The sequence below is a fragment of the Marmota monax genome, unplaced genomic scaffold, assembly GCF_021218885.2.
Source record: "Marmota monax isolate L192 unplaced genomic scaffold, Marmota_monax_Labrador192_F-V1.1 WCK01_AAM20220418_F8-fsc00004, whole genome shotgun sequence".
NCBI classification, from domain to species: domain Eukaryota; kingdom Metazoa; phylum Chordata; class Mammalia; order Rodentia; family Sciuridae; genus Marmota; species Marmota monax.
The window spans coordinates 10,664,382-10,691,900 of record NW_026692881.1 but is presented as its reverse complement, the minus strand read 5'-3'; the positions used below and the strand labels follow the sequence as shown (position 1 = coordinate 10,691,900).

The window sequence follows — 27,519 nt, the reverse complement described above, 5'->3', positions numbered from 1 at the left end:
AGACACACAAAACAGCACCCAGTATGAATTAATTTATAAAAAGTTAAAAAAATAGTCCAAATGAATCTAAGGTGTTAGAAGACAGGACTGATTGTTTTGGTGGGAGGTAGAGAGAGAGGCTGGAAGGGGAACAAGAAAGACTTCTGGGAGCTAATGTTCCAAACGTTCCACCAGCTGATTTTGTAACTGTTAAGTCACTCTGTTTTCTTTGTGAAATACACAAACCTGCACACTCTTATAGTTTATTCTTCTGTCCTATACATCATAATAATTTAAAGAAAGAGAACGAGTGAGTATAAAGAGCCAAGAATACTAAACACTTCTGAAAAGATGTTCTTAGGACTTGATGATGTTACTGGCACATTAAGAGATAAATTAAGCAAGGAACTAGATTAGAGGGCTCAGAGAAGACCCATGTGTGTACGGAATTTTGTTATAATACAGGACGTAGAAAATGGAACCAATGTAGAAAAGGAGGAAATGGATCCCTGACTCATACCATATACAAAATTACACATTTAAATGGGTTAGGGAATTAAATGTTTGTCAAAAATAAACTTTAAAGCTCCTAGCAGAAGATATGAGTGAATACCTGAGACTTTGGATAAGAAAACAATTTTTTTGGATAATGGAAAGTATTGATCATCAAATAAAACTTTAACAAATTTGAATACAAAAATAATAATTTTATTTGAACAAATCCTATGTAAAAGAAAAGACTATTTAAATATGGGAGAACATTAGTAATACATGGAAACAAAAAACATAATATTATAATAAGTATAGCTTTTTAATCCTACAAATCAATAAGAAACACAAGCACCAACAGAAAATGGGCAAAAGAACTGAGACATTACACACACATACACACACACACAAAATGTATGGGCAATGAAACATGAAGATATATAGTAAATATTGAAAGAGACCAGGAAAATGTAAAATCAACCACAGAGAAATACTTTTAACCTGTTTGGCAGAATAACAATTTGGAAAATACCAAGTATGAGGATATAGATCCAGAATCTTTTCTATATCACTGGTGTGGGGGAGTGTTAAATTGTGTAACAACTTTAGCAAACAGGTTACTGCCATCTCTCAAACTGGAGCATTCACATACCCTGCGTTCCAGCAATTCCACTCCTGTGTGTATAAGCAAGATAAAATCTTCCAACATATACAACAAGCAACATATACAAAAATGTTCCTGGGGGGACTGTTTAAAATTACAAAAACATGACGTACACATGCATCAATGGAAAGTGCTTCCAAACACCATGATATATTCACACACCAGAACATTATATGGCATCAAAACAAAGAACTACAGCAACACACAGCAGAGTTAATGAAATTAGAAATGTAACATGTACACAAGATCCAAAAGATTTCACACAGTGTCCCTGTACATGAAGCTTAAACAACTAAAATTTAAAATCTGTAGTTTTTTTTTTTTTTAATTGCAGTGAGTCACACAAGAATTTACCACTTTGAAGCATTCACTTCAGTGGCATTTAGTAAATGCATATTGTTCTTCGAGTGCATGCAGATGCCTCAGCACTGTGCAGAAAGGAAAGGAAAGAATGGCGGCAACAGGACTCTGTGTAGGGGTCCCAAGACAGGGCAGAGCAGGCAGAGGTTTGGGCTGGACAGAGGGGACACCCATGTGGCTAGATGGAGGGTTTATTGAGGTCCTTTGCTTTACTGGTGACTGGTAAGTTTACAGATGCTTGCTTATTTCATGACTGAAAAATCACCAACTACATAAACAAACAGATAAGCTGTTCCTCTTTGCCTCACATCAACAGATGTCGCCAACAAACTTTTTGCAAATAGAGAAGGCAATTTTTACAATGGGTGCTTTGAAAACAAAACAGGAAAATTCCTGTTCTACTGGGAGTAACTGCATCACTTTAAATTTTATGTGAAGTCATAAAAAAACGGGGAGGGAAAGAAATGGCTAAGGAGAAATGGCAAAGCATCTCGGAAATCAACATTATGTTTGGAATAAGTCACATGGGCTCCTGTGAGGGGGAGGTGGTCAATTTTCTTATCATGGGACATCTTGCCTTCTCACTGGTGGAGAGAAGCATTTCTATTTCCTGACAAGAGCTAATAAACCACCTCCTCGGGGAAGCCCTCCCAAACTATGCAGATCCTCCTGCCACTTTTTTTTTTAATTTTTATTTTATTTTATTTTTTTAATTTATGTATTTATTTATTTTAGTTCTGGGGCTTGAACTCAGGGGCTCTCGACCTCTGAGCCACATCCTCAGGCCTATTTTTTTATTTTATTTAGAGACAGGGTCTCACTGAGTTGCTTAGCACCTTGCTTTTGCTGAGGCTGGCTTTGAACTCGCGATCCTCCTGCCTCAGGATCCTTACATGCACCAGCATGCATGTATATATATAATGGGTGTTTTTACTTGTTTACTTTATTTAATTTTTTTATTTATATGCAGTGCTGAGAATCGAACCCAGTGCCTCACACATGCTAGACAAGTGTGCTACCTCTGAGCCTCAGCCCCAGCCCCATCCTGTCACTCTTACAGTGCTGACAGGCTATCACTCTCAACTTATGTCATTCCATAGGAGTCCCCCTGCATTTACTGAGATAACACAGGATTGTGGTTAAAAACTGAGGCTTAAGAATCACAGAAAAACAACAACTGTTACATAGTGCAAAGTATTGTTCTAAATGCTTAAAAATTTAGGACATTTTGGTTAACATAATTAACATTTAACATATAAAAATCTATTAATCTTTACAGACCCTAAGGGGTAAGTCAAATACTATCTTCACTTCAGAAATAAATAGAGGCACAGAAAAGTTAAGGAACTCCCACTAGGTCACAGAGCTGTAAGTAAGTACAGAATTCAAATGTAGGCAGACAGGCTCCCAAGCTCATATTCTTGATCACTAGGCAGGCTTGAGTCCTCAATAACTAGGTTGTTTTATTTCCATCAGTTCAGTGCCACACCCTATGGTTAGAAATAGTGCTTGGCATCCTGACACAGGGCAGGAAAGGTGACTTGAGAGCAACATGGATTCCAGTCATGGCTCTGAAAGTGAAGCCTAACCAGTCCTGGGCAAGCCTGTTGTTGTCTCTCCTTGAGCCTCAGTTTCTTTCTTTGTAAAATAAAGGATTAGATCTGACGGACAGCCCTTCCAGTACTGATATTTTATGAGGCTGGGATTCCTGGCTCGATTCCTTGCAGCCCAGACCATACAGGCTCTTCCTGGCCAGGTCTGGTCCCTCCTGCTAGGCTCATGTCTTGCATTTGGCTGTCTTTCCCATAAATAAGAGAAAAAAGAACAAGGGAAACTATCCTCCTGAGAGACTGGGAGGGACCTCACGGCTGCTCTGTTATCCTTTGAAGAACTTACAGTCAGTCATTAACCAGAGAACTACCTGCCAAGTACAGGATGGAAAGAAACTAGACCAAGAAGAGAAATGAACTCACACAAAACCTGGTTACACTCAAAGGGGCATGCATGAGTACTTACAGAATCGACAACGTTACAGAACAAAGATGATGAGCCGGCTCCTTAAAGAACTGAAGACAGGCTACACAGCCATGAAGACGGAAAGGGTCAGGGAAGGCAGAACAAACCAGATAAACTATGCATTAACCAAGCCTATTTGCACTCTGGGAAGTACAGGACAGTGCTATAGCAGGGATCCATGCTTCCAAGGAGCCCTGAAGGAACCAGTGTTCCAAATCAGCAGACATGCACAGAATTCCTACTATGTGACAGGTTCTACCAGAAATTTACTCTGTGTGTGTGCGTGTGTGTGTGTGCGTGTGTGTGTGGTGCTGGGGATTGAACCCAGAGCCTTATGCATGTGAGGCAAGCACTCTACCAACTGAGCTATATCCCCAGCCCCTATATTTTTATTCTCTTTTAGAGATGAAAAGCTAGACTCCATGGAGATCCAGATTCTAGTTTCAGATCTTCTGTCATTTGCTATGTGAACCTAGTCAAGTAACTCCCTTTCTGGGGTCTTGTTCACTTTATCTATAAAATAAGTGGGTAGATAAGGTTACAGGGCCTTTCAAGCTCAGAAATTCTATAATTCATGAAGTTACCAAATACTTATTTCATATTCACCTAGGAAATCATTTTTCTGGACTAGTTTAATTTCTTTATATCTCAGGCCATTGAAACTCAACAGACTTCTCTTTGCTGAGCACGTAATACATGAATCCACAAGAAAACCAGTATTAGTCTTGGGCTTTGGTAGCTCTTGTGATTCTGTTCCCTATGGCGCCATCGGGCATCACTATCTGTGGTTGGGCGCACCATACTCTTTACCAGGGCACTCAGTCAAAGGGGGTGAGGAAGATGAAACTAAATTTCAATCTGCCCTCTGCCATAAGGCTCAGTCCAAATCATTGGTGTATTATTTGTGGGTGCTTCCGAACTGTCCATCAAAGGAAAGCAGTTGGCAAAACTGAAGCCATGGCCAAGTTTGTATCGTATCCAGACTTGTCATTTTATCTTTGCTCAGAACATTCCCAAAACATCTCCTTTCACCTTCAATGACTTCTAATACCCACCAATACAATCAATCATATCCTTTATGGATATTCTAATCCAAGTCAGCATTAGCCAGGAGGCTTGAATGGACTGTTTCTAAAATCTCAATCCAAGCTCAAAGTAGGAAGATATTTTACATAATGACAGCATAAATGGAAAATGGGGACAGCCTTGCAAGGTGATTCCTTATAAAAGGACAATCTTTATTTAGCTGAGCACGCCCTGCAGTGTAAAATAAATCTATTTCATCACCTTCACACTTTCAAAACATGGTAGCTACCAAATGCATTTGGCAAAAACACAAACTAACAAAAACTCTTGAGAAAAATATTCCCTGGATCCTCTGAGCCTCTAATGTGTTGTTTTCACATGTGGAACATGCATGGTTCTCTGCCACCACTATCAAGTCATTCATTTGAGGCTCTGACCTTTCCAGCAACAATTAGATTTTCCCTGCTTTATTCACATTCTTTCTCCTTTATACTGTGATCAATAACTACCAACACCATTCATTCCAGATTTCTTGGATTAGTCTCAATTTTAAATATTCTGCCCTTCTATTCTCTGAATAAAAAGTTCCCAATTTTTTATTTGGAAAATACAGTCACCATAATAATGGCATTTTCCTCACAAAAAAATATCAGTTCATCCCAGAGCTGCACCATCATTACGGTTTGTGGCCATCAAAAGGAGAACTGGCAAAGTCCAGCCAGGGCCTGAGACCATTTTCTGGGTCTCATTAAATAAAAAATAATGCATTTCCTATTAAACAATTTAGAACTCAGATGAACTTCTCCCTTGGTCTAGAGGAGAGTTTTTCAAGGCCCAGGAATTATTATTTGATGGAAGGGTACACAATCTGGAAAAACTGAAGCCGTGGGGCTTTCCAACAGCCAAACTCCCACACGCTGGCTCTCGAGGCACACATCACACTCACTATTAAAGTGTCACCATTTATAATTTGGTGCTAAATCTCTCTGAAGCTAAGCTACCCAACTTGGTCTACTAACAAATTGATTCCTTATTCTATTAAAATATAGGGAGAAGGAGATGTTGGTTAAAAAAAAAAGTGACCTAATCTTAAACCAAAAATAAAGTTATTCTTTCTTTCATACCAGCACCATGAAAAGAAAACCCAACAACTGGGGTTTGACTCCATGCTTGTAGCATTTAGGAAAGAAAATCAGGCTGCCTCTGGCTATATTTGATGCCTCTACCATACTTTTATGTCCCTTTCTCCCCCAGGGCCCATACTAAATCCTTAGAACACAGAGAAGGAATAGAAAAGTTATATTCACAGGGAGATTGTATATCATTTGTCAACTGCTTGAATACACAACACATTTCCAGTTCTTCTGCCACACCCTAACCTTATGAGGGAGGAGACAACTTCATCTTAATGTCATGACTCTGCAAAGAAATGCCACTGAGTCATGTTTTTCACGCTCTGGTCAGTTGGTCAGGACCCTTGAAGATCACAGAACATTTTAAAATGGATAAAATGCTAAATGGCGTTCCCAATAGTTTTGAGCATTTCAGCATGATCCTAAGCTATACGTTCCGACTCAGATGTGTGTAGTTTGCTTTGGACTTTGTTCTTGCTTACTTACTTATAAAACTTCTTAAATGTACTTCTAAATTACAGCAATTCAGTAAAAAATTCAAACCTTTGGGCTTGGTTTCTTCCCCCTAGCCGCTGAGTCATAAAAATAAATCTCAGCCATTTCAATAGCCAACACGCCCCTCGAATTAAGAATTGGTATTGTTCCCCATGACTCCCTTTCATCCAAAGGTCACACCCAGCTCACATTTGAAGAAAGAAAGAGCTCAACATTTGCACATTTAATAGGAGAACAGAATCTCTGCCAAGTTGTAGGGGAGAGTTGCATCAGAACCTTCCCGAGAACCTTCCTGAGGAACTTCTTACTAAGGAGTGGCTCTGGGCATGGACTTTAGAGGCAGCCAGACCTGGGTCCAAGTCCCGACACTGTGTGACTTTGATGAATCTGCTTGCTGTTCCTTGTACTGAACATGCAGTGGGGGTGTTAATAATACCTGCCTCATAGAGAGTTCCTAGGAGAAGCAAAGGACAGAGGACAAACAGGGCTTGACACATAGTAATTGCCCAAGTGCTTGCTTCTTCCTGCTACAGGCATTTTGGGGCTTAGCCAATGGTGAAGTCCTTCTCCCTTTGCTTTTCTTGCACACCCTGTGTCAGGAGCAACTAGGGTCTCTCCAAATCAAACCTCAAGAAGACACTGCTGGGAGAGGCAGAATATTTACTCAATCCAAAATCCAAGGCCAGGATTTAAATCAGGAAGTCACACACTGGTGGGCTTTTAAAGTTAGGATAACATGTGTAACTTGTAATTCCTTAAATCACACGTGCCAGTTGCATTCACAATGTCTGGCTCATAGCAGCACACACATCTGCCCTCACTCTTTTGAAACCCAAAAGAACTGAAATCCCAGGCTCTAAAGTGACTTCCTCAAGGTCACATACTCAGCTAAAGGCAAAGCTGAAGTTGGTACTTGGGTTTTTTTTGGAGAGAAGATAGACTCTAGTATTGAGAGTCTTGAAGTCAGTTTGAAGAAACACCTCCCAGATCCCCAAAGTGATCTCCCCAATTTAAAAGGGTTTTCCCTAACCCTTTACCACCATCCCCATCCCTGGCCACCACTGAGAAACAAAAATCAGACTACCTTTAGCTCCATGGAAACTGGGCCTGGTAAGTACTGGGGGCCTGAAGGGCAGGGACAGTGCCCTAGGAGAAGGGGGCTTCTTTCCCCGCCAGCCTCTGCAATACAAAGCAGTCTTGGATCTTTCCTTGTGAGCACAAAACATCTGGAAATTTTACAGCCAGTTGAAAAGGAGAGCCAGGAACAAAGAGATACAAACATGACCCTTCTTTATCTTCCAGGCCAACTCTGGAGAAGTGACAAGCCTGGATCTCTGGGTTCACAGGCTTGGAAAGACCCTTTTGGATTTCAATGGAAATGCTGATTCTGTCCCAGGTATTGCAGGAAAGAGCTGGTTCCAAGCTATGAGGGAAGGGGGAGAGGGGTGTGGCTAACAAGCCGCCCTAGGTCTGAGAAGGAGAGAAGGAGACACCAGGAGTGGCTGGAAACTGCCTTTCTTCATTAATAATTCAAGTAATCATTCAAGAAATATGTATTGAGCACTGACAGAGAGACTCTGGCTCAGAGTCCAGGTTGGGAATGGGGGGCTGGCAGGAAAGACCACTGAAAGCATGTGAAACTAAGCTCAGGCCGGAAGGATAAATAGGAGTAAGCCAGGCAGAGAGTGGTCCCTGAGCCATGGGAGGGCAAACTATGTTCCAGGACCAGATAATAAATATTTTACTCTTTGTAGGTCATACAGTCTGTCCCAGCTACTCAACTGCACCACTTCAACATGAAAGCAGCTACAGACAGACAATATGTAAAGGCACAAAAGTGTGGCTATGTTCTAACAACCTTTCCTTTTGATGGCTCACATTTGAATTTCATATCATTTTCACATGCCATGAAGTAGTCTTCTTTGGATTTGTTTTTCAACTCTTTAAAATTGTAGAAGCCACTCTTCACTTGTATTTTAAGAATATTGTTGAGTTGTATGGAGGTTCAAGTCAAGGTCACTCCTGACTAGGGAGATGGTATTCATTTCTAAACTACAGATAGTCTTAGATCTTTGTGTCCAGAACTGGAACTAGGGTGAGACATGTGAGCTGCCCACTACTCAAAATTAAAAGAGGCACTCACTGATCAGCACAGGATTGGCACTTGGAAGACCTAAGAGTTAAGTTCCTCCTTAAATTTTGTATCCTGGGCACCTCACACATCTCCCTCCACCCTGGCTCTGCTTGTACCTGTGCATAATGAGGTACATTACTGGGAGGTAGTGGCTTCTTCCTCAACCATTAGTGCTGGCTGTCTTCCTGGTGATGCACAAGTCTGCAGAGTGGAAATGTGTTTCTCTACCACTAGTCTGAGGGACAAAATCTGTGTAAAAAGAAAATTGATCCATAGATAGGGCTGGGATTGTGGCTCAGCAGTAGAGCACTCGCCTAGCACATGCAAGGCCCTGGGTTCGATCCTCAGCACCACATAAAAATAAGTAAATAAAATAAAGGTAAAAGAAATGATCCATAGAATAAAGAGCTTAGGACAAAAGGAAGGAGAGAGAGATGGGAAAAAAACTGAAAACTGGAGAACATGAAAACTGGAGATTGGGGATGATCTGAAAGAAGTCAGATAAAAAAAAGGAAATCTTAACTGAAAGTTATTGCACTGGACATGGTGGCAAACACCTGTAATCCCAGCTAGTTGGGAGGCTGAAGCAGGAGGATCATACGTCTGAGGCCAGCCTGGGCAACTTAGTGAGATGCTGTCTCAAAGTAAAATTTAAAAAAAGAGTGGGGATATAGGTCAGTTGGTAGAACACTTGCCTCGCATGCATGAGGCCCTGGGTTCAATCCTGTACCACAAAGACAAAAGAAAGGAAAAAAGGATGTTGTTGCTTATAGGGTAACTTAAGAGACACTGAGAATCAGACTGATGTCCAAAGAACAGGTTTAACAAGTTCACTGTGCATTAAAAGTATAAAACTTCTTTGCCATTTCCTTGACTTTCATTCATTATATCTCTACCTTTATTTAAGTCTCCACTGCAAAGCCTATATCTGATAATGGACTTATATTTAGAATATGTAAAGAACTCAAAAATTAAAAGACAATTCAATAATTTAATAATAGGCAAAGGAGCTGGGGATGTAGCTTAGTGGTAGAGTACTTGCCTAGCCATGTGTAAGGCCTGGGTTTGATCCCCCAGGCTGACAAAAAGCAGGCAGGGGGGAGAAGATAGCAAAGCATTTGACTAGACATTTCTTTTAAAAAAAAGAATACAGCGGGTGAACAAGCACATGACAAGATGTTCAAGGTCATTAACCATCGGGAAAATGCAAATCAAAACCACAGTGAAATACCACTTCATAGGTACTAGGATGGCTATAGCCAGAAACAGACAGTAACAAATGCTGCTCAGGATATGGAAAAATTGGACTCCTCATGCATTACGTTACAGAATGTAAAACAGTGCCATTGTTTTCAAAAACAGTCTGTCAATTCCCTAAAAGATAATACAGAGAGTATTTAGAATGGCCCCGCCATTCTAAAACTCCTAGCGGTGTACCCAAGAGAATTAGAGATATATGTCCTCACAAGAGCCTGTACTTGCAAGTTCACAGGGGCACCTGCAAGTTCTCAAGGAGCACCATTCATACTAGCCAAAATTGAAAACAACCCAGCGTCTAGCAACTGATGAATCATAAAGTAAAATAAAATGTGTTATATCCATACAATGGAATATTATTCCACCATAAAAAAATGAAGTACTACATGCTACAATGTAGATGAATCTTGAAAACATCAAACTAAGTGAAAGAAGCCACTTACAAAAGACCATGTATGAGTTCATTCAGATGAAAGTCCAGAATAGGGAAATTGGCAGTGACTGAGAGTAGATCAGTGGCTTCTTAGGGTTAGGAAGGGGGTAAGAGGCGGGAGGAGGGAGGGTGATGTTAAAGGGCACTGGGCTTCCTTTAGAGGTGATGAAAGTGATCTAAAATTGACTGTGGTAAAGGCTGCGCTGTACCCTTTATATGGGTGAGCTATATGGCTTATGAACTGTATCTCAATAAAAATATTTTTTAAAAAAAGAATAAAAAGAAATCAGAGAATCTCTCCTCCCTCCAAGTAGATCTGCTACTGTGCTTCTGAGAAAGGACACTCCTTATCCTCCAAAGGTGATCACAGGTCTTTGCTTTGCTGGAGGCTGAGGTAGTTTTTTAGGGTGCTTTGTGAAGGTTTGAGGAAAGGGCCTGGGATTCAAGGCCGGGGGCCAAGTGTAGGCAGGCTTGCATGAGTGAGCTCTGCAGGATCCATATTTAATGTTTGGCTCTGGATGTGTCCAGGTCAGTTGCTAGAACAAAGCAACACTGAGAGGGGCCCTATTTGGGGTATTGTGGGGACACGTCAGAAGCAAAAAATGAGTCCAGCACCACTCTTCAGAAAGGGCCTGCCTAAGTCACCAGTTAGTCTAGTCAAGGGAATTAGAGGATGGTCACCCCAGCCCCACACTGATGTTTCAACTCCTGAGTGCTGAATCATTTGGTCACTAGGGCAAAACCTCCCCATCACCCCAAGATGCCTATAAACACTAGGGAGGGGGTCTGCTCTACTTGAGTCAGCACTCACAAAGAGGAAACTCCTATCACTCATGACTGTGTGGCAGTCATTCCATGTGGTGCCTCAGTAAGATGCAGGTTGTGGATGAGACCAGGGCTCCACATGATGGTATTATGCTTCCTCATCCACTAACTCTGATTCTTTTCTGGCCACAGATACAAACTATGACCCACCTTAAGGGACTGGGCCTCTGCAGATGCTAATGCCCATTATGGAGGACATCTAGGGAAAAGGAGGGAAATGCTGCTGATACTGCCTCAAGGCTACAGTGGCCCAAATGCATTCACCACAAACCAGAATCCAAGATCAGGGGTTTTTGTTCCATCTCTTACTGAATCCCAGCCAAAGAACAGGTATAACCCCAGAGATACAGAAGTAAGTCTATTCTACACTGTCCCAATGCAGTCATAAAGAAAAGCAGCCCAATCATCACAGAGCTGGCCTGGGGCAGCCCATCACATTTTCCACTGATGCACTAGACGTGACTAAGCTGCCCAGGGATGAGTGGGGGCTGGATTCCCTTGACTCTGCTCAGCAGGAAGGGCCAGCATCGTCCTATACCCATGTCATGAACCTCGGCAATGGAAGAGGCGGCCTGGCATCTCACCAAGAAAAGGCTTCCAGCTTCGCCTAAGCACCCCATGAAATTTTAATTATTTCAAGGTCCAAACTGTCCCTGAGCTCAAGGCAACCAAATTTCCAGACCATAAAACAAGCCATGTCATTGTTTCAGCAGCCATCTCTTACAACAGGAGACAGGGGGCTCATTGGATATTTGATCACTCATAAAAGTTATAAATTAGAAGATGAATTTATTATCAATGGATCCCTTTACACATAACAGAGACATTATCTCTCTCTTAAGGTTCAGTTTAGTTCATTTTGAAAGAGACAGAATATAGAATCAAGAATATTTATACCAACAAAGATTTTGCTGTTAAATGCTCAAAAATTGTCATTGCCTCTTAAATTTAATTTTCAGTTTGGTAGTAAAGAATGAAGAAGAAACATCTTAAAAGGAAGAAAGCAGGATATGGAAGCTGGTTTTGACCTTGCTTTTTAGTGTACAATTTTCCTTATCTGATTTTTTTTCTCCTCCTGTGGTACTGGGGATTGAACTTGGCCTCACGCATGTTAAGCAAGTACTCTACTGGTGAGCCACATCTCCAGCCTGAGTCTAATCTAAAAAAACAAACAAAAAAAAAAAACATGTTTTTTTACTCTTTTCTCTGTATTTTCTTTTTTAGTTTTTTTTTTTTTTAGATGTTGATGGGCCTTTATTTTATTAATTTATTTATTTATATGTGGTGCTGAGAATTGAACCCAGTGCCTCACACATGCTAGGCAAGCACTGTACCACTGAGCCATCACCCCAGCCCCTCTGTATTTTCTTGATTTAATCTTTTTCATTTTTATTCTTTGTTTTTTATTTCAATCTGAAGATTATTTTTCTATCTTGCCATATATATCTGTGTACAATAAACCCTCTTGTGGATCAAGGCAGGGAAACAACAGAGGAACTGGTGGAATTTCTGCCCTTTCCACCCCCAGTCCTCCTTCCAGGGCAGGTGGAACTCAGGTTACATGAGGGCAGAAGTAGAACTCCTTGTACTTTACCTTCAGGATAACTCTAGGATTCCAAACTTCCCAAAATTCAGACGGGGAAAGAATTTTTTAAAAGGATAAACACTTTTAACCAACCTTTAACCTGGAGACTAGCTATTTGCCAAAATACCTCACCTTGTTGAGCCAATAAATTGAGAGCAGGAGAGAGGGAATACGACTTTCAAGGGGTTAAGGGGCAGGGCTTTCTTGTTTTACAAGCAGGAGGAGGAGGAGGATACCAATATAGTTAGTCAGCATTCATTAATTCTCATTAATGTCTTCCGCTCAACTCCATTCTTCTCTGCACAGCTGTGCAAATATAAATTAATTAGGCCATTTTGACCAAGGCATCCAAGAAAAAAAAATTAATGTGAGGCCAAAGAATTAAATTGAATAAATAACACATTTTTTTGACACGTGGGAAGGATTTTGCAAGCTACCACATCATAGATTGAAAGACATACAGGCATTCCTTGGTAATCATGGAGAATTGGTTCCAAGACTTCCTGAGGATGCCAAAATCTGCAGATATTCAAGTTCCTCATATAAAATGATGTAGTATTTTTATATAACCTATCCATATCCTTCTGTATACTTCAGATCATCTCCGGATTACTTCTAATAAACTAAGATGTTTCAGTTCTATGCAAATAGTTATCATACTATATTATGATAACGACAAGAGAAAAGTCTGTACATGTTCAGAACAGACACAATATTTTTCAAATACTTTCAATCTGTATTTGACAGAACATATAGATGAAGAACCTGCAGACACAGAGGGGTAACTTTTCATTCAAATTCATCCTATTGTAAACATCCCCGAGTAAGATGCCACCAAAGAGCAGAATGAGCTGGGAATGAGACCACCACGAAGCAGGTAGTGAATGGCCTGAGAGAACAGTAGTACTCTCTCTTTGTGGCACTGTGCAGAGAGTAATATTTAACACCCACAATAATATCATTATCTCAGATGGAAGGGCAGTCCCTCTGACAGTTTACATATGTAAATAGGAACAAAGAGGTTAAGCAACCTGCCAGTCAGTGGTAGAGTCAGTCACAATTTGTTTTCAGTGTTTAAAAAATTTTCTTTGGCATTAAACCTATACAAAATAGTGCAGTTCATTTTGACATATTCATAAATGTATATAACATAGTTTCTCCCTTTAAATCCCCAGTACTACCCTTATTCTCCCTGTCCTCCCTTCCCCAATCCCCTTCCTCTACTCTATTGTCTTCCTTCTATTTATTTCTTTATTTGATGCACAATATACATTCAGGTTGACTAGCTCCAGAGACTGCTTCTAACCCTGTCTTTTTCTAGGTACTTGACATTATTCTTGCATTACAGAGAGTAAAAAAGGTAGGGATTGGTTCTTGTCCTTAGCAATTTACAATCTGACTGGTGAACCAGGAAGGACATGCATAAAATAATAAAAAATAGAACAGGAGCACATCATCAGGTATACATCTTTTAGGTGAAGGAGGCAATTCATGAAAGTTGGGGGCACATGGTGTGTATAGCTCATCTGGGCAACACTTGAGAAGGATTTCCACCACATTCTCAATAACAACATGTTGAGAAGACCATACTTGAGATAAAAATGATGGATCCCTGACACGCCATGGTGTGCGTGCTCAGGAAAAACTCTCCATTTCAAAAATCTCCCTTAAGAGGATAGATGGATGGCCAGCCCATCCCCAGCTGCATCTTAAGGATTAATAAAAATGTCCATAGTCCCCCTGAGCTTGATCTCAGATGGGAGGGCAGTTCCTGCAGTCCCTCTAAAAGAGGTGTGGCAACTTCTCTCAGCCTCCAAAGACTAAGGAGGGAGGAGAATTTGCATCACCTCCTCCTCAGTTCAATTCATTGAAAGTTAACCAGTCCAGCGCCTGTGACTGAGGAAAAGGGCAGATTTGAGAGACGGACCATAAAAGACTCAGAAGAAGCAATCACAGGGCTGCAGAGAGGAGAAAACCGGAAGAAAGCACTGGCATGCAATGAATTATCCTGAAATTTAACCAGACTCACAAGCTTCCTTGAGAAATTATGACAAAGGTTCTGAAGGAACCTGTTTCCATTCCCTTTATCATGTTTCCATTTCTTGTGTGCTCTTAACATTCAAGCATACATGTCTACAGAAACCAGCACTTTTGAGCAGGACATTGTGATGCTTTCAGTGGCAATCTCACGGTTGGAAGTGCTGGGCAACTTATAGTACAAAACAGTGCAGGGAGGCCCCTCACAAGCTTCACACCTGTGACTCATGTGGGATCAGGTGAAGAGCCACAGAAGGAAATCCACAGACACTGGCTGGGGTGAGTGGTCATCTGTGCAGAGCAGGCCTACTCCCCAGGCATACTCCCTGCTGTTCCTGAGAGTCCAAGTAGTATCAGGGTCCTTATTTCAGGGCAAATATTCTTAAAATGTCTCAGTCGAAAAGCAAAGTGCTCAGTTTAAACTCCTAGCTAACAGTTCTCAACTCCATAGAACTCATAGAATCACTAAGGGGACTTTTGAAAAATACCCAAGCTGCACCCAAACCCAGCACTTCTGATTCAAAGCGACTGGGAGTGGCCTGGATACTAAGTGTAACATGTAAACGGGGTTTGAATCACCATGTCTAACTCAGCCAAGTCTCAGATAACATAAATATAAATTTATTGCTATTTTCCGATAGCAATAAATTTTGAGAAACTGAATTTTGAGAACAAAATGCCCGGATGGTAATATAATTCTAATTCTGCCATGCACTAGTTAAATGGCACATGACTTCCCAGAGACTTGGTTTCCTCAGCAATGTAATGGGATTAATCACACCAACATCAGAGGGTAGCTGAGATGACTGCATGACTTTGAGCACATAAATAATTTAGCTCAATGCACATGCTAAATGCTCAGTAGATGTCAGGTACCATAATTGATGATGATGGTGATGATCAAAGTACAAATATACCAGTGTTATTTCAATAAAAGGGATGTTTTTTTCTAGACTGGGTATTTAGTCCTCAGGCAAAATTTTAAAGGAACTGTGAAGAACTGGAATATGAAAGTTCTAGAAATTGTTATTTCATTTATATACAGAGAACTGGTGAATGAAGCAAGAGTATTTAGCCAATATAAGAAAAAAGTAAGAAGGTAAATGGTACTGTCTTCAGATGTGAAGATCAGCCAAGAGCGAGATTCTTAATGAGGACAGACTATGGACAGAAATCAGAGCCTGGAGATTTGGATGAGAATTTATAAATGAATCTTTATTAATCTCAAATGGAAATTGAGCATTTCCTTCAATTATGAAAACAGGCAACAAATCTAAATATTGACATTTAGGTGACTTGTAGCCCTAGTTAGCTCAGGACTGAGGGGTTTCCCAGGATGGAGCTTATAGTACTCAAACTGAGAAAGTCCCAAGCAAACCATTCCCTTCTTACATTCATCATTATTTTAAAATTATGGTAGTTACCATATTTCTAGACATCACTATTTAGTGTGTTAATAAGGAAGCACTTAAATTGTCATATCACAATTTTGAAAAATTTATAATCTGATCAACATAATTACAGGCTTTCTATTTCATTTGATGCATTTAAAAGCAGTGTTCTAAGTCCACAGGTCTCATCAGTTTGTCAAAGGTCTGAGACCACAGCAGAAAAATTTAAGAGGGAAGAGACAGGGATCATTGGTTGGAAAAATACAGAAACCCAGATTTAAATTCCTTTACATCTGGAAACCTAAAAACAACAATGAATTACATCATAGAAGGGGACTCAGACATTTATCTCCAAAGATAGCCAATGAATGGAGGCATTTTTCTACTACCAGAAAGCTCCCTAATTCCTCCACTCTTGTGGATACATGAACATGTGTTTTGTTGCTTACTTACAGTGTTACAGAGTTGACTCAATCTTGATAGCTACCAATTGGAGTATCTATTTTCCAACAGCTACAAATGCTCCCACTAAAAATTGTAATTTGACAGACTTAATATTTTTCATGAATTAAGACAATGGAAATTTGGATTTTGAAAAGATCAAGTTTAAAGAAATGATCAAATAAACTTGAATTCTTACCGGAGACCACAGGGCTTCTGACAGACATCGGCCCCCACTGTGCCTTATCTCCACTGTGGGCAGAGGTTTCATGACTTTCCCACAAGGCAGTGAGAGGCCATTTCTTTTCTGGTCAATGTAATTCCAAGCAACCAGTCCAATGTGGCCAGAAGGCAGGGTTCTCATGATTGCTCTCGTCCCCGTATACACAGATTTCTTTACTTCCCTGTCATTTTTGCAAAATCTCCTGACTAACAAAGTGGACCGTTCCTTTTTGCTTTTAAAAAAATCTTCAGTATCTTCACAATTATCAGGGAAATCCTCAAAATGGCTCAAAAAAGTCTTAGTAGGTGCACTTTCAGTGAAATCCCCCCTGCAAATGCTATCACTAGAGCATATCACGTCATCCTTCTGGCCAGAACCCTCAAAGCAAAGGTATTTATGATTCAAGGTGTCCCAATGATCACACTGCAGCTGCCCATTCCTGTTATCACAGTTTTTTGCCAAGTTTACCAGTTTACAAGTATATGCTGTGTAATCTTGCTTTTGCTCCCCCATAGGAAGTGGGATGCAATTTCCACAATCGTCCAAAATTAAGTTTTCTGATAGGGTATGGAAAGCCTCTGACATTCTTCTGTCAACTTCATAATGAAAATTAAATACTGCCATGTTGCTGTCAGGCTGCACTCTGTGGGTCTCGATGGTCTCAGAGTGACTTCCTGAAGGACTAATGCTCATGGGAGGTGTGTCTATTTCCAGTTTAATTCCAGGGAACAGCTTTCTTTCCAGTGGAGAAGGAATTCCAGTTTCCAAACACAGGCCTTCCTCCGTAACAGAGTTGCACGTTTCATAATAGTGGCTCTGAGGCAGGCCACGCTGATGGTTTCGCAGAATGTTGTTGCAGCTAATGTTAAGGTTTTTCACAGAATCTGGCATGCTTTTCTCCCAGCACTTTTCGTTGCTGTTCTCATCACTAAGCATTTTCTCCCTTGCTATGGAGAGAACATTAGGCAAGTGGCTTCCAGAAGATTCTTCTTTAAGTTTGTTCTGTTGTGAGATGGTATAAGAGGTCTGCCCAGCTTGCCTGACAGTATGTGCCTTTGGAATACAGATGTCAGAGTTTTCATTATTTTCATCTAGGGCCGCCTGGGCAGACACCACTTTTTTCTGAGAAACAGGGATAAGAACGGAAGCTGCCATTTCTTCGGAAGTCATCTTGACCAATGCAGTTTTCAGCTACTGCTGTTGCTCCTCCCTGCTGATCATGTCAAGATTTCTAGAAAACGAGTGATTGTTAAAACAATATCAGATCTAAACAAGTGCTTCTGAAAAACGTGATGACTCCTTTCAATTAAGTACATTAAAAGCCAAATAAAATTTCCCAGCTATAATTTCCTATTATGAATATTTTATTCTAGATCAGAGTTTTAACATGGAGATAGATTTTCTTTCCTCTGTTATGTGGAGCAAAAAAATTTAGAAATTTAAAAAATCTGAAGACTTTCATTCAGGATTACATTCTGCAATTTCTGGTCCATCATTAACTTGCAGTGATTTAAAAATTCAGCTTGAATGTTTCCTGTAAGAAAAGAGATAACATCAAACAATGTGGCACTGAGCATGTTTCCAAAACTGAGCTCATAATCCTAAATTAATACAAAATATAGTACAATTTTGATTAAGAAGTTTTGCAATCAAAAGAAAATGTTTAAAAGAAAAAAAATGGGGGGATAGGGTGTTTAAACATTTCAGAACTTCTGCTTCCAGCCAAAATGGAATAATAAGAACCAAATTTATTATCTCGCCTTTGATAACTAAACAAATTGATGTGGGTGAGGCAAAGAACAATGGTTTTCAGACATTGGACAGGAAAAACGGAACAGTGATCTCTGAAAGAAGAAAAAAAAAATGAAGTAAGCCCTATAAAGGCTCGAATTTATTACTTGGAGAGTGTCCAAGCCATAGGGCAGGAAAAGAAACTCAGGCAGAACCCAACAGTGTACCTGAGAAGAAGAGAAAGAGTTCAGACTTCAGGAAGGTCAAGGAAATAAGTAAAGAGGAACAAAAAATAAGAATGACAGCAGACATGTCATCAGAAACAATGCAACCCAGAGGGAAGTGGAGCAAATCTTTTAAAGTACTGAATTTGAAAGAAAAAAAAAGAAACATTGTTAACGGAGAATTCTATACTCAGCAAAAAAATGTGTTCTGCAAATGAAAATGAATAAAAACTTTTGCAGACATACAAAGCTGAAAGAATTCATCACTAGTAGACCTTCACTATAAGAAATGACAAAGACAGGAACTGGGGTTGTGGCTCACTGGTAGAGCGCTTGCCTGGCATGTGTGGGACACTGGGTTCAATTCTCAGCACCATATTAAAAAAATAAATAAAAAGATGAAGGTAATTGTGTCCATCTACAACCCCCAAAACACACACACACACACACACACATATATAAATATACACATACATACATACATATACATATACTATATATATATACACATATATATGTATATGTGTATGTATGTATGTATATATATAGTCAAAGACAGTCCTTTAGGCAGAAGGAAAATGCCAGATAGAAATATGCCTACATGTAAAGTAACAAAGAGTCTGAAATGCTAAGCATGTGGGTAAATACATTTTTTTTCTCATTTTTTAAACAAGACAATTGTGATAGTAACAAGATCATTTACCATTTAAAACAATGAATTGTGGAGTTTATAACAAATATAGAAGTAAAATATATAACCAAACACACAAAGGTCAACAGTGGGGAAATGGGGCTAGACTGTGACAATGTTATTCTCTACATGAATCATTATACTATTAATTAAAGTTAGGCTGTGATAAGTTTGAAGATACATATTCTAAATTGTAAAGCAACCACTTTTTTAAAAGACACAGGTAATGAGAAAAAAATTAGTATCATAAGAAATTTCTATTCATTTTAAAGGTCAGAAAAAGAAGGAAAAGTGAACAAAGAACAGATGAGATGAGACAAATAGGAAACTAAAGGTAGACTTAAATATTTCAAAAAGCTACTTTAGGCAGTATTTCCAGCCCCTCCCTCAAATATAAACATTTAAATTCCCGTTTCTTTTAAATAAGAAACTAATCACCTGAATATCAAAACAATTTCCCTGAATATCAACAGACATTTTATAAACCTTTGATTTTGAAAGGTATTATTCAAAAACTAGTTTATCTCATCTTTATTTTCCCAATACATCACTGGACCCCTTTCTCCATGCTAGGTCCTGTGCTATGGGCTGGAGAGCTAGTACCTGCTAGCAACTCTACTAATAGAGGGAAGATGAAACAATTTCCATTCATCTGAGGAGGTGCAATTATAAAGGACATACAAGGCACTCTGGAACCAGAAGGTGCCCATCACAAGTAGGTACAGCTCTCTCCCAAGGCCGCTCATCAGCAGTCAGACTCTGTGGTCAGTGCCAGCTTGCTTTGCCTTTGCTCTTCACCTCACAGATGTCCTTCTTCTCCTTGTTTTCCTATATTCGCTTTTCCCAAAAAGTTATAACTTCCCCTTATTTTATTACTCACATGTCCCCTCACACAGTCTCTCGCCTGCTCTCAGCATATCGACCACACCCTAGCAATCACCTTCTTCACAGGGTAAAATACAGCCACACAGAGCAGCACATCCTAGCTCAACACCCCAGCCTTTCCCACCTTTTGCATCTTACTTCCAAACTTGGTTTCTTTTTGCTTTTCTTTGGAAAATGCCTCTTTTTTTAATTTTGTAGGTATATGCTCAGTGTAAAAAAAAATCAAACAATGTAGAAAATGACACGGGGAAATGTTTTAAAAGCACTAATCCCACCTTGAGAGAGAACCATTGTTAATATTCCAAGGGTCTTCCTTACAGAACACTCCCATGCATCAATGTGCAAAGATGTATGTATATAATTGCACAAATACCAGTTTATGTTGTACATGTTGTTCTGTAGGTGCTTTTTAAAATTTAAAGTGCATCATAAACAATTTTGCATGTTAAGAATGGTACAGATTGGCTGGGGATATAGCTCAGTGGGTAGAGTGCTTGCCTCACATGCTTGCATGCACAAGGCCCTGGGATCAATCCCTGGCACCACCAAAAAAAAAAAAAAAAAAGGAATGGTACAGATAATTTGAAGGGCTTATTGTGCTAACTTGGGTTTAATATCTTTGCTGTAATTTTTAAAGGACACCTTTTCAGACCCAAACCTTCACATTGACAGTTGATCTGTCCTTTCTCACCCATGAAGTAAGCAATTCAAGGTACGAGAGGCTTAAAATACATGATTATTATCTCATGTAAGTCTCACTCAATCCTATAAGATAGTGTGATAGTCTTTAAATATGTTCATAAATTCTTTGATACTTTTATTTTCAAAAGGTGGAGGCCAATTCCCTTTCCTTTGAATGTGGGTTGTGCCTCCTAACTTCCTTCTAACATAACAGAATGTGGTGGAAGTGACGAGTGTAGGTTCGAGATTGACACCATAAAAGACATTGGGATTTCCTCCTTGCTCTTTCTCTCCTTCTCCCACTTGTTCTCAGGACAAATGCCAAGGACTGAGGACTCCCTCCAACAGCCATCTGAGTGTGCCATCTTGGAAGTGGCTTCCCCAGGCTCAGCCATGGCTTCAGATGATTGTAGGCACCACCTACGTCTTGACTGTAATCTCATGAGAGACATTTAGCCACACAAGCCATTCTCAAATTCTTGAGCCCAGAAACTGTAAGGTAATAAATGAATATTGTTTTAAGCCATAAATTTGGGGTAATTTGTTACATAGCAATAGATAGCAAATACAGATAAAGTTCTGTTATCCACATTGGAAGATTATAAATGAAAGCATAGATAAGTTAGGTCAATTGCCAAAAATTATCCTGGATCTTTGGCTGGAAAATAATGGAGACAGAACTCAAACCCAAGAAGCTTGACTCCAGAAGTTCTTTTGTTAATCACGGACTATGCTGCTTTCTCTTCTATTTAGCCTGAAACCCCATGGGCTTGGTTCTGATGTATGTAAAGGCTCATGGTCATGGGGAAGTGTCTATGATGCCTCACAGATGTCATCACAAGAGACAACCAAGGTTCAGCAGCTCTGTTATATCAGTAACATGATGCTGAATTTACCATTACCAGTGCACACACTCCTTTCCTCACATCGAAATTTTATTTGAGTTTGTCTCTGGAAGGCTGAGGATTATATCCAATCTGCTGAAGCAATGGTCTTTGTTTCACCTCCAGCTGTATTCAGGAATGAGCAACATCACAGAGAGCTGACTCCCTGGAGCACTAGACTTGGCTCCATCTCAGCCCATTCCTTTATTCAACAAATATTTGCTGAGTACAATGTCAAATAAGTCACAAATCTGACCTTTGTTTTCCTTATAACCTAATAAATCACCAGACAATGTACAGTACAAACAGGATTATGATCTGCATTAACACAGAGGAAGAGCACCCATCAGAGGAGATAAGGTGGGAGTGGTTTCTAGAGTGGGTTTCCTGGAGAAGTTGATGATTGAGCTGAGTTTTTAAAGATAAGTCAGAGTTAGCAAGATGAAGACAGGGGGCATACTTTCCATGGAAAAGCAATGTGAACTATCAAACATCCAGACATAGGGTCTGGCACCTCTGGAAAATCTTTTAACCACTTTTGGGTTTGATTTCCTCCCCCATAAAATAGAAATGAAATCATCTATTCCATAAGGCTGTGAAAGAAACACTTTGAAAACTACCAATTCAGGGGAAATGTTTGTTATTCTATGCCTTGTAAATGTCTTCATGAGAGACAACAACCCAGGTTCAGCAGCTCTGCTGTGTCAGTGATGTGGTGTTGAATTTACTGTTGCCAGATACACATCCTTCTCTCCCCAAGTCTACTCAAATTTTAATTTCAGTTCTATACCTAGGATCAGCTCCTGACTCTCAGTGGCATGACCATGAGGGGCTAAATTATTAATCTTGAGTTATACTTTCCACATCTATAATGATATAAAACATTTTATATGTTAGCAGTGGCTAGCTCATTAGTAAATTGTCTGCCTCCTCCCTCAAAGCATATGTGGGCTAAGGAAATGAGAGAACAAGAGGGGACTGTCAAAGTAGCAAGTCCAAGCCACAGATTTATTGTAATATATATATATGATATATATGAATGTGATATGTATGACATACATATATATTTTTATATATGTGTGTGTGTGTATATATATATATATATATATATATATATATATATATATTCATATATCATACATATATTAATGACTAGGGAAATGAAAGACCATAAAGTACAGCTAGAGCTATGGACATTCAGGAGATGCTTAGAAATCCTAGACAAAGCAGTAAGGTAAGAAAAAAAAAATAAAAAGCATAAGAAAAATCAAGAGTGACATACAGGAAGCTTTCACCTTCAGGAGAAATACCACTCAAGAATAATGCTGTTGATGGATTCTCATGAGTTAAATCAAGGGCTGGCAAACTATAACCTAAGCCCAAAGCTGGCCTGCCACTTCAATTTTTGTATATAAAAATTTATTGGAACACAGCCACATCTATTCATTAATGTCATATTTCTGGCTGGTTTTGCATGATAACGATAGAGTTGAGAAGTTGTGACAGAGATCATGTGGTCCACAAAGTCAAAGATATTTATCACTTAGCCCTTTACAGAAGGGCTACTCCCTCTTAGGCAGCCCTTGTGCCAGATAAATAATGAGATAACAAAATGCCTGTTTAAAACAAGGAAAAGAAGTGGGAGGCTTGATAGCAGTCTTCATCTATTTGAAAAATCCAGATGAGGGAATGGGCTTACTTCATGATTTTTTTTTCCCCAAAAGGTAAGATAAGGGCCAAGACACATGAATTATTAGGGAGGAAGCTTAGGCTTGTCTAATAAAAAATTCCAAAATATTTAGAGCTGTTCAAGAAAAGGTGAGCTGATTTAGAGGATGGTCTTCTTTTACTTGTTGATAGAGGCATTTAAATAGAAACATAATATTCAGCATTGGGGGCACTCAATATATGTGGGACACATTAATAAAATGAATGGATGGATGACTATCTATCAAGATTAATTATAAAAACAATGTCTGATACTTATTGAGCATATACCATGTATCAGGTATGTTCTAACTATAGTGTACATATTATCTCATTTAATCTTTACAATAACAGTATCAGTAGAGTGATGGAGACTCCTAACTGTCTCCCAAAATCTGTTCTCATTTTCCTCAAGAATAGAACCTCAGAACTTTAGCCAGGCACATGACTATTCCTTATTAGCCTGACTTACAGCTAGATGTGGCCCAGTGACTAAGTTATAGCTAATGAGATATAAGCAATAGTGGTTTACAACTTCTGGAAAATATCCTTGAAGAGAGAGGGTGTGCCCTTGTCCTCTCCCTTTTTCTTGTTTATTCTAGTTAGAAAAAAAAAAGGCATGATGGCTGGAGATGGAGCAGCAATCTTAGGCCACGAGGTGAATATGAGAACAAATGTCTTATATAGCATAGAAGAAAAACAAAAGCCTGTGTAGCTATTTCCTGGATTTGGGGAGGGAAAAATAAAATTCTATCTTGTTTAAGCCACCACTATTTTAGGTTTTTTGTTACTCACATCCAAATCTCTTCCTGATAAAAGTAAATACTATAATCAATCCCATTTATTTGTGAGGCTGACAGTGTACAAGAATACAGAGATGTGATTTAACAAGGACTAATGAAGAATTCCTGTACTGGAAAGAGTTGTGCTCACTAATTATTAGGATGTTTCCAATTTTGCTCACCTAAGCCAATTGGAATACTATGTATCAAAAAGAATACTTAAGAAAAATGTGAAAGACAAACATTTTTCTTATTGTAGGTATTGGAAGGAGGTAGGGCTTAACAACAATAACAAACATAAAATTTACCAAGAACTGTCAATCATTTATTAAGTATCTATTATATTCTAGAGTTCAGAAGATAATGCAGCTCTGGATTTGAGCTGAGACTTTACAGAGAGGTAGAAATTAGCTGCATCCATGGAGAGGAAAAGAATCTTTGAGTAGAGGGAACAGTGTCACAAAAGATGAAGGAGGAAAACCCAAGGCAGAATCATAAATTCATCTGAATTTTTTCAGGAGAACAAACATATCTTTCCATCAACATAGAATTTGCTCAGTAATTTCACTGTCATGGAAAGAAATGCAAGGTAATTGTGAAAACTGGTAATGGAATTTAATAGTCCTATTTGTATCGTTCAAGAGTTTTATGGAGTCCCTCCAAGTGTCTGCATATGAAAGACAACCGACCATGGGACAGTCATTTACTTACATTATCTTCCTCAAGGCCCACTCTAAAAAGAGATTAAAGAAAATATTTTGCCTTCACAATCCTTGCCTCCCTGTCTCCTTGTCACATGCACATGGTGGCCCAGGCATAAGTGTGCACACACCCACACACACACGACATGACTCCAGTCAACCTTCACTTTTTCTTCTTCCAAATATCTGCTGCTCCACTCCCTCCTGACCTCCTTTCTCTGAACTATTATGATGGAAATTCCATAACTCACAGGAAATAAAGCTTTTTAAACATTCCCCAAAGGCACTGGTGTACTCATCTGGGTTCTTTTCCAAGACCACAAAGGTTTAACCCTTCAGACTTCAACTCCCTTTATTAGAAAAGTTTCAGAGTCTGGAGTGCTGGACCTCAGACGTAGAAAACCAGAGACGCCCTTATCTTTACATCCTGTGTGTCCTGGACATCAGGATTTGGTTGATAGACAGCTAAGAAAGATACACCAATATACTTCAACTAATACACTGCTAATAGAGTAAACTGGAGGGTCACAAAGTCTGTCCATACCTAGCTAATTCTCAATTGTAAAACTCACAGGGAAAGGAAATCCTTCCTATAAACATGATCTCCAATCAGTTTGCAAATTACCCCTCTCTCCCAGAAATATGGGTCACAGACAGTAGTAGAATGTAACTTTAAGCCAAGGGTGGACATGGGGAAGACCGTGGTGTGATGCTCACAGGATGCCCTCTCCTTTCATTGTAGTATAATAATGTCAAGGAATTTTGAAGTTACATGTGTACACACACCGGCATGTCATTGATGGGTCTTTGACAAGATGAAAAGGGAGAGAGAGAAGCAGGTGGCAGATTTTAGATGGTATTCAACCCTCCATGATTTGGTCCTAGTCTTGTCTGTTACAGCTTTGTCTCTGACCCAGTTGTGCTGGATTTTCTACTATGTATGAAACCAGCCTAGTGCTCAATACCTCTGTGCATTGCCCTTCCCACTGTTTCTCTCTCGTGGGACTGACTCCATCACCCAGCTTAAATGGCAGCTCCCTTCTGCAGCCCTCCCTGACACCTGTCTGTCACCATCAGCTGCTCTCCTTTGTTTCCTGCTGCTCTTCCTGCCTCTGCAGCAGGTCACGGCACTCCATACTACAACTAGTGATTAGGTAGGGCCCCTGCCTAGTTGAGAGCCGCTGAACAGGCATCTTTGACACACGCTGCACTCTACATTCGTTCCTGGCACATTCATTCCACTAAGAATCTATAGACTCTCTCCTTCTCTTCTATGGTTACCTGAGCCCAATCTTTGTGCATTAGATCACTTAAGGGCCTCCAGTCTCCCAATCTCTAATTACCTCCCATTTTAATCCATCCCATTTGACTTTTAGAAAAATCTTTTCTAAACACTATTTTCATCACATTGTTCCTTTACTTAGCAAGTAACAGCACATCACATTAACTACTGTGGTAAATTCAAATCATTGCTTTGACCATCAGAAATAACAATTCTTAAGGACTGGGGTTGTGGCTCAGTGGTAGAGCGCTTGCTTAGCATGTATGAGGCCCTAGATTTGATCCTCAGAACCACATAAAAAAATAAAATAAAGATATTTTAAAAAAAGAAAGAAAAAGAAATAACCATTCTTAAAAAATAAAATAAAATAAAATAAAAAAGCCTGCAGGATTCTGATTGGTAGAGTGCTTGCCTTGCATGCCCAAGGCCCTGGGTTCAATCCCCAGCAACACACACACACACACACACACACATCCTATATATATATATCTATATTTATATATCTCTATATATATCTATATCTATATCTATATATATATATATATATATATATATATATATATATATCTCAATTTAGGGAGAAACATCTTAACTACATTGAGGCTTCTAATCCATATATAGCTAGCCAATGCTAGTGTGCTCTCTGTTTATTCACTCTTTCCTTCTGCTTCTCTCTAAACCAATTTGCCTATGTGTAGAAAAATATATGTGCATAATGTATATATTTATATATGAATACACAAGTATATACATCTTTAATTTATCTAAGCAATGTTTTGCATTTATCTGTATAGAGGTCTTACACATCTTTTGTGAAATGTGTTCCTAAGTATTTTATATTAGTAATGGTACTGTAACTAGAATTTTTTTTTTTCCAGCACTGGGGATTGAACCTGGGACCTTGTATATGTTGGAAAGTGCTCACTACTGAGCTATACCCCTAGCCCAGTAAATAGAATTATTTTTAATTTTATTTGCAGTTGTTTGATGATAGTACACACAAATATAATTGATTATTTTGTGTAGGCATTATAACTTATACTTTGGTAAATTCAAATTTTGGTGACTCAGAATTTTCTACATAAACAAACATGTCATCTTCAAATAATGTTTTACTTCTTTCTTTCCAAATGTATCTTTTCTCTTTCTTGCCTTACTGCACTGGCTAGAATTTCCAATTATGATGCTAAATATCAAGAGCGTTTGTTCTTAATCTTAATATCAGTACATCACAATTTAACATTTTTATCTATATAAATCCTAAATATCATTTATTACATTGGTATGCTCTCTTGTATTCCCAGTTTGCTAAAAAATTTTACCATGAATGAGTACTACCTAAGATTTTTTCCACAGTTATTGACAAATTATAAGGTTTTGTTTTTTTTCTCCTTTGGTAAATTAACATGGTGAACTTCATTGACTAATTTTTTAATATTAAAACAACCTTGTAAATTCATGGA

The 27,519-nt window shown here is 39.1% G+C and overlaps 1 protein-coding gene across 5 annotated transcripts in view; it reads right to left on the bottom strand.

The window, feature by feature from the left end:
• The window catches only part of Plce1 (phospholipase C epsilon 1), a 363,943-nt gene that overhangs the window by 229,735 nt on the left and 106,689 nt on the right, over positions 1–27,519 (bottom strand). For all 5 annotated transcript variants that reach the window (XM_058581097.1, XM_046450435.2, XM_046450436.2 and 2 more), the window contains one exon: positions 16,465–18,022. In XM_058581097.1, coding sequence (XP_058437080.1) covers positions 16,465–17,658 — 1,194 coding nt within the window. In that variant the 5' untranslated portion in view covers positions 17,659–18,022. The remainder of the gene's footprint in view (positions 1–16,464; positions 18,023–27,519) is intronic.